At 40.6% G+C, this 8,530-nt stretch overlaps 1 protein-coding gene across 1 annotated transcript in view; it reads right to left on the minus strand.

The window, feature by feature from the left end:
• CD226 (CD226 molecule) overlaps positions 1-5,201 on the minus strand; it is a 78,423-nt gene extending 73,222 nt beyond the window's left edge. Inside the window, exons 1-2 of the mRNA XM_057700133.1 lie at positions 5,139-5,201; positions 4,504-4,842 (exon numbers count right to left, since the gene is read on the minus strand). Coding sequence (XP_057556116.1) covers positions 4,504-4,842; positions 5,139-5,184 — 385 coding nt within the window. The 5' untranslated portion in view covers positions 5,185-5,201. The remainder of the gene's footprint in view (positions 1-4,503; positions 4,843-5,138) is intronic.
• Positions 5,202-8,530: the final 3,329 nt, after the last annotated feature.

Genomic DNA, 8,530 nt, shown 5'->3' on the forward strand with positions numbered 1-8,530 from the left:
AGAAGACCTAGGTAAGGTACTGGCCAAGTTCCTCACACATCATCAGCTTTCGGTGAAGAGGAGAAATCAGCATATTTAGAGAGCGTGTGACTCAATTGCTTTCTCTTTCTGAAGATCTTACGCTCTATTATACAGATTAAGGTTTCTGGATTCCAAGTCCAATCTTTCATTGTTAAAGAGATCTTCAACTTCCCCTTTACGTTATACAAGCATGGAATATTTATAGCGCCTGATGTGTTGTTAATAAAGTACACATGGGAGAATTTAAGTATATTTAAGGCTAATTTTGAAGCTACTATATTTTATAAAGTCACTATCTTCCTTAGTTTTTCTTTAAAAATTGAAGTCCTCCAAATCTCAAAAGTGAATGAAATACTCTCACTGGCTGGTTAATGCAATCTATTCTTTAAAACTATAAATGATCAAAAACAACAGCAAAATGTTTACGAATACTATCATTAGAATTCGAACTACATGAAGAGTTGGCCACCCTTTCTCTGACTCATGACTGACCGAAAATCTCACCGCTGTTTTTGAAAAAGCCCCATGAGGCAGAGATCTCCCTTTTCCTATCCTCAAAATAATAACAGGAGAAATAATCTGGATGATAAAACAGGAAAATATTGCCCAAATTGTTCATACATGATGCTAAAAATCCTACCTTGGTGTGGCAACCATAATTTAGTTCTCAATAATTTAGTGCTACCCTCTATCCTAAACCTTCAGAAGAAGTCAAGCTACCTGTTTTTTTGTTGTTGTGGTTTGTTTGTTTGTTTTTAAGCTCTTTATTGGATTATAATTGCTTTACACTCTTGCATCAGCTTTTGAGGTACACCAAAGTGAATCAGCTGTATTTATACATATATCCCCATATCCCCTCCTTCCCGCAACTCCCTCTCACCCTTCCTGTCCTGGCCCTCTAAGGCATCACCCATCATTGACTTGATCTCCCTTTGTCATACAGCAACTTCCCACTAGCTATCTATTTTACAGCTGGTAGTGTATATATGTCTATGCTACTCTCTCACTTCGTCCCAAGCTATCTGTTTTTGTTTTGTTTTGCTTTTAATAAAAGTTGTACATATTTAGGGCATATATGACAAAATGATATGTGGAATAATTACTATAGTCAAGCTAATTTACACATCTTCTCTCCATGTAGTTACCATTTTTTGGTGATAAGAGCACCTGAAATCTACTCTCTCAGCCAACTTGCGGTATTCAGGACAATGACATAAATGGTGGTCTCCACGCCGAACATCAGGTCCCTAGCCTGGCTCATCCTATATAACTTCAGCTTTGTGCTCTGACCAGCATCTCTCCCCCCAGTTCCCCGTCTCCCCACCCTGGTAACCACCACTCTGACTGTTTTCTTTTTCTCTTTTTTCTTTTTTTAAGAAAAGCCTTTTATTCACAGTGGTTATTTTGAGACAGTTGAGTATAGAAATGTGGGTTATAGAGGCAGAAAAATACAAACTTTCATACAGAGACTTCTTTTTCATTTAAAGAAGACATTGCTAATAAATCTTGTTGAATCAAGACCTTAGAAGAAACCGAAAATATGCACAGATCTCAAATATACCCATGAAAAGTACTTTATATTACCTTGCTGCTGCTTCATAACGTAGTTTTTAATTTTTAATTTTTTTAAATTAATTTTATTGGAGTATAGTTGCTTTACAATGTTGTGTTAGTTTCTACTGTACAGCAAAGTGAGTCAGCTATACATATACATATATTCCCTCTTTTTTGGATTTCATTCCCATTTAGGTCACTGCAGAGCATTGAGTAGAGTTCCCTGTGCTGTACAGTAGGTGCTCATTAATTATCTATTCTATACATAGTATTGGTAGTGCATACATGTCAATCCGAATCTCCCAATTCATCCCACCCACCCCCATTTCTGCTTTGCAAATAAGATCATCTCTACCATTTTTCTAGATTCCACATATATGCATTAATATGTGAGGATGAGTCAAAAATTATTCACACTCCGGTTATATTAAAACTCCTATAAATTCTACGCCAGAGTGCAAATAATCTTTGACTCACCCTCATACAATATTTGTTTTTCCCTTTCTGACTTACTTCACACTGTATGACAGTCTCTAGGTCCATCCACATCTCTACAAATAACCCAATTTCGTCTCTTTTTATGGCTGAGTAATATTCCATTGTATATATGTACCACACCTTCTTTATCCATTCCTCTCTTGGTGGACATTTTTGGTTTTTCTAATATTTTAATTTTATTGGAGTATAGTTGATTTACAATGTTGTGTTAGTTTCAGACGTACCTGTTTTCAATTGGTTGTTCTTTGACAGAAATCGGAATACCTGATTTGAGACTGAAACTACAAAAGCTCACTGCACGAGGCAGGGTGGGGAAGGGCATCTATTTCTGGCCTTGGTGGCTCAGGCCACATGTCAAACAGCTCACCCCTAAGGCCCTTCCCATCCTCCCCTTCCCTTGCACGGCTAGTCAGAGTGGACTATACACTGAAGACTTGCAGACGGCTGCACACAGCAGCAAATGAGAACCTGAGAGGCAAAGTGGAGTCTTTAATAGGTCAGTATTGAACTAAAGACGTTTTGCTAATTGACACTCTGCAGGCTTCACCCATATACACAGAATTATTCTTGAGCTTAAGCTATATCTAATGAGCAAGGAAAAACTAACGCGTGGAAATTTTTCTTTTCTTTTCTTTTCTTTTGTTTTTTGAGTAGCCCAAGTACTTTTTTTTAAGGATATACACTTTAGTGTAAATTATTTGTATATCTTCTTTAACTTCAGTCAAATAAAGTTTTCTTTTTGGAGTTCCCTGGCTAGTGGCATTCCTGTATGTATTCATTGCTTAGTTTAAATAGAAGTACCTAATACTGAATAAACTTCTCTTAAGCAATTGCTGAAGAGTCCCTTCTCTTCTATGGTGAATAGAAATAAAAATACAATTAGGATATTAGCTTTTATTATATCCACACTTTCACAAACTTACTGGCTTGATTAGCTGAAAGCAGTCCAAACTTCTTCCAAACAAAGTTATTTCCTGAGTAAACGTCTTTGAAAAATTTCTAAACAAATGTACATATTAATCTTTTTATCTCTACAGTTGACATTTTTTTTTTTTTTTTTTTTTACAGTTGACATTTTAAATGCCTCCACTGAAACTTAGGGGCAGCAATGATTTGATTCTAGGCCTTCTTTACCTGAAGTTCAGTTTAATCCTTTTTTTTTTCCCCCATCCACTTAGGAATGTCCACTGAGACTTAGGTAATGTAAGTTAAGTCACTAATAGCCCAGGATAGCCACAAGCCAATGTTGGGAAGGAGTTCTTTTTTTTTTTTTTAATTAAAATAATTTTATGTAGTAAAATATGCATAACATAAAATTTACCATTTTTAACTGTTCAGTTCAGGTGTATGAAGAACATTCACATTGGCGTGTAGAAATTTTTCATACTTCCTAGTCATTAGATATTTCCTATATAATACTGTAAATTGTTCTTTCATAATATGGATTCCTTAAAAAGAAAGCACTATATCAGGTGGCATGTGATGTGCTCTGCTGGATGTCTATTTGGGATAAAATTTGAGAGACACCAGACAAGAAACACACAGTCCCAAATTATTTACTTCTCTAAACTATCTCTGACATCTAAAAATTTCATCATTAGTCACTTGTATCAAAAGCACAGGAAATAATAATAGTGACAATAATAAGAATACCTACCATTCCCGACTACCATGGGCCAAGTTCTTGACAAATATGATCCTTAAACCATTCAACAAAGAGAGTGGCATTATTAACTCAATTTACTGTTCAGGAACCTGAGATTCAGAGGGATTGAGCAGCTAATATGAGATTATAAAGGAAGTAAAGGCTATGAAACCTAAGTTTTTCCAACATATCACACCCAATCCACGTGGCTATTACTGGTAGGACTAAGTCACTAAGCATCAAACCACAATCACTGGTAGACACGGCAGGAAATACTTCTTGATCATTTGATTCTTTCTGAAATGACAGCTTGCAATTTCTGAAGCATCCTCTGTAGTGAAACCTGGATGAAGCTAAAAACAGAGCCAGTGCTTGAACCCTGCCCAGGATTCACTTATAAATCCAGCTTTGGTGTTACAGAAAGGACTCTGAACATGCAGGGATGGAGGCAAAAGGAAACGGGACTACCTTGCAGGGAGTGTCTGAGCCCTGAACCCAAATACGGCCCACATCAGCTTCATCTAGGTTCCAGTTCTCATGAAGACAAGATAAAGCCTGTGCTTTCTCCCACAACATTTGAATTCATGAGACACTTCTACTCAGAAACACATTAAGAAAAATGGAATTGATTCACAGTATTATTCCTTTGAAACAATAATATAGACTCTAGAAATGGAATCGGAAAATGGCACAAAAATATGACAAAGCATTTCGCAGTTTCTACTTGGTCTTTATAGAACCAAATATTGTAGATGGGTAAAAAGGTAAATAAAAATTTCACTTACCTGATGGAACCACCTGTATCACCTTTTCCCAGGTTCCGTGTGGGAAAGTGTGAAGAAAGCAGGAATAGAAGCCAACGTCCACCTCAGAGGCATTATGGAAGGTCAGGGTCATATCATTAGAGGTCATGGTTAGGTTTGAAAAGTAAACCCTATCAGCATAAGGCTCTCTTAGGATCACACGGTAAGTAGGGTTGAAAATGGCTATGGACTCTCTCTCCAGCTGCTTGATCTTGAACCATTCCATCTGGGTTAAAGTGTCCGTTGATGGATATACACATTCTAAGCTCATATTCTTAGCAAGTTTAACAGTTGTGTCCCAAAATATCTCTTCACATCGAGCTGAAAGACACATCATCATGTTAATTCAATTAGACCTGTTGATTGAAACACCAAATAAACATCTGAAGCTTACTCTAGACCTAGCAAGGTAGTAAACCGAGATCGTGGTAAAGGCTAACAGTTTCTACCTTAGCCTAAAAAGGTTTCCACTGCTGATAATTGGTATTTGTGAACTTGCAGTTTTTCTGAACAAGTGAGAAATTATCTAGCCAACTAAGAGCATTATAAATTCTGAACATGTCACACTGTAAGACTAAAAAAGGAGTAAATTCTTTAAATGAAGACATTATCTTTACCTTTGTATAAATAAAGAATAGCCAAGAGGAAAGCAAGGTAATCCATCTCTGGAAGCCGTTTGGGAGGCCGGTCTATAGAAAGACAATTTTATAATGTCACACGTAGAGCCCCAGCACCAAGCACTGTTTCCTTCCTCTCAGATCCTATCAGCAGTGTCTTCTTTATCTGAAGTATGAACACAGGAAAAAGGTCTTAGCTTCAAAGTCAGGTTTGCTCTCGTACAAGGATGGGCAGATTTGAGTTACTTCTCTCTCGGGGAAATAGTTTATTTTCAACTTTTCATTTTCTACAGAGATCCATTCATCATACAAACATTCTCTGAGTGCATCCTCTGTGCCCAACTCTGCTCTCGGCGATGAGGATACAATAAATTAAAAAAAATCCTTGCCATCATGGCACTTACATTCTAGTGGGAGGAGACAGAAAATAAAATAAAGTACGAAATAGAGTTAGGTGGTAACTGCATGAAGAAAAGCAGAGCAGGAAAGTGGGGACGGGGATGGGGTGGTAGTGCTTCCCCCTGGATAGGAAGCCAGGGGGGTCTGCACTGAGAACGTGAGGTTGGAGCAGAGTCTGCAGGGCACGGGGGAGGGGCCTGCAGCCCCCCAGCGGGCACAGCCCACCGGGCGTGGCCTTCCTGTCTCCTCTACCTTTTTGCTGACTGCAGGCATTTGCTTCGGGGGTGAGGGAGGGACCACTGAAGGCCCTCCAGATACCAAAGTATCGCGGCTCAGGGTACATACAAATCCACCATTGTCACTCATTTTTTTTTAACTTTTTATTTTGAAATAATTGTAGAGTCACAGGAACTTGCAGAAACAGTACAGAGAGGATCTGTGTACTCTTCACCTAATTTCCCCTGACAGTTCCGTCTTATATCATCTTAGTAGGTACGTCATTGCCCCTTTCCCTCTCTTGTAAAATAACAGTTCAGTTTCCTAAGAACTTGCCAGGAACGTATAACCATGTTGGCATAAAAATATGTTATTTCCTCTGTAACAAGAGGCAATAATATAAGAATGCATTTGACCCCCGATTAGAAGGTCAAAATAAAAGGTGGGTAAAAATTGAGCAAAGGGGGAGCAGGAACGACTAAAGAAGACTTTGTCTGATGCTGACTCCAAGCCTATGTGGGTCCACCCAGAAGCTCACCTGTAGCTGCCTTCTCCTTAGCATCAGCATCTAATGTGGGACCTTTCTCAAGAAACATGAATCAAGTATGACAGAAAAATGTAATGAAAATCAGAACAAAATTATAATGTGTCTGTATAATAACGTATAGTGTTGCCTTACGTGCACAGAGCATTCTGTTTTCCAAAACATTTCACATCTATATTACCTGTGCCTATAACAGCTCTGTGATATAGTCAGATGAGGTAACTCTTGTCTCTGTTTTGTAAGTAATTTAATCAAACAATTTAATGAAAATTTTACTGAGCTCTACCAGGGACCCTGCTTAGGTCCTGGAGACACAAGCATGAGAAAGACACGCTCTCTACCCTCCAGCCATGCATAACGTCTTGGGGAAGAGATTAAAGGAGCAATTTATTATAATAAAACTAGATCATTTCTTTGATCAAGTTCTATGACATCCCATAGAGGAACAATTCATTCTAGCAGATTTGGGGAATATTTCATAGGAAAAGTGAACCACACCCTGAGCCTTCCAAGCTGAACGAAACTTTCTAAGTAGAGAAATGAGAAGAGGAGAAAAAGGTGCAAAAACACAGGGCATTTTCAGGAAATGATGTGACTACCATCTAGGGAGTGGGAAGGGACAAAGAAGAAATTGGGTCTGGACTGAAAGTGTCTTGAATGACATCCGTGAAGGAGTTCAAACTTGGCATCTTGCTTACATCTGTTACTCCAGCACCAAGCACAATTCCTGGGACATGTGTCTATGGCATAAATAATCACAGCTCTGGAGAGAACTTTAAAAAAAAAAAAATCATTGTAGCTGGAGCCATTGAGGGGAGATGGGGACCAAAAATGATAAGAGATTAGATGGCGTAGATAGATAGGGTGAGGTTATGTCTGCCCTTGTAGACTTTCTGGTATGATTCTAAGAGCAAGTGGAAGCTGTTGGAGGCTTTTAGGCACCAGAATTACGTGATCTGGTTTAAATTCTTAGAAAGAGAGGTGAGCATCACCCATTTCCCTCTCCTCACTTCTAACAAACACCTGTTTGGTTTGGGCATCCACTTCTCCCACACCACTGGGAGATTCAGACAAAACAGAGCCATTCCACTGGCAACTATGACTAAACTGGGGGGTGGAGGTGGAGAAGCCCAGCGTGGACTGAGCAGGTCCAATCAGAGTCAAGGAAATGTTTTACATTTCACGTCAGAAAGACAGAAAGATCCTCAGTGAACTCCCACCCCACCCCCACCCCCTGCTGGGTGTAAGGACTCAGGGATGTGGGGGGATTGCTGGGAAAGGGGGGCTCATTGACAATAACCTGTGGTAACCCCTTCACTTCCAAGGCATCCAAAGCCAGTGTAGCTAAGAGATGAAGGGAGCAAAATACACTTGTGTTCTGAAGTGTCTAAACTCAAGGGACCCAGAAGTCGCAGATGTGAACAAATGGTGCAAGAAGACATGGGGCTGAAGATAAAGCTCAGCTGTGACAGCTCTGCTAAAGGTGAGCCCTATTTATCAATATCTAACCAAAGGCAAACGGAGACTGCGCTGGAGCTATTTTTGTTGTATAGGCAGCCATTTTTTGCATGATTTATGAAGGGATTCTGGCTCAAGGTTTTTTTCTAATAGAGCTGTCTATATAAAAGAGCTTCATTCCCAAGCATGGCATTAATCAAGATATTCCTGGATTTCTCTACTGTTGAACACGTCTCAGCAGACCATGCAACTGTGACTTCATCTCCCAAGTTCACCTAGGCTGGCTGCCCCTTGGTGGCCTGGCCTCGGTGCCCCTCCGCAGACCCGCTGCATCCTCTCCTGGCCGTCCTCACAGAGCTTCTCCACCTTCTCAGCCACGCTGCTCTGCTCTGTGAGATGTTCTGCTTTCCCAGATGCTGGTGCCCTTTCCGAAGCTGGGAGGATCCCATCTCTACTTGGTTCCCCAAGCCCGCCTTCCCGGCTTGCGCTGAGACTCCTGCTGTGTCTGGGCGCCCGTTCCTGCTCCCACATCCTTCCTCCCCGGCTGGGACAGCTGTCCACAAGCTGGGGAGCCGAGGACTGTGAGACAGAAAGCCTGGGCTATGCCCTGAACACAAGCCACAGGGCCGGGAGGGTCGCAGCTGTGTGGTCCTTTGTCCCTCCCTTGTTTTCACAGGCAGAGCTGATGGTGCCCGTGGCTGGGAGGTCTGGGCTGCGCAGAGGCTCCTGCTTCCAGCAGATCAGGGGAAGCAGGTGGTCCAGGTGTCCCTGCCTC

This window comes from Hippopotamus amphibius, chromosome 11 (assembly GCF_030028045.1).
Source record: "Hippopotamus amphibius kiboko isolate mHipAmp2 chromosome 11, mHipAmp2.hap2, whole genome shotgun sequence".
NCBI classification, from domain to species: Eukaryota; Metazoa; Chordata; class Mammalia; order Artiodactyla; family Hippopotamidae; genus Hippopotamus; species Hippopotamus amphibius.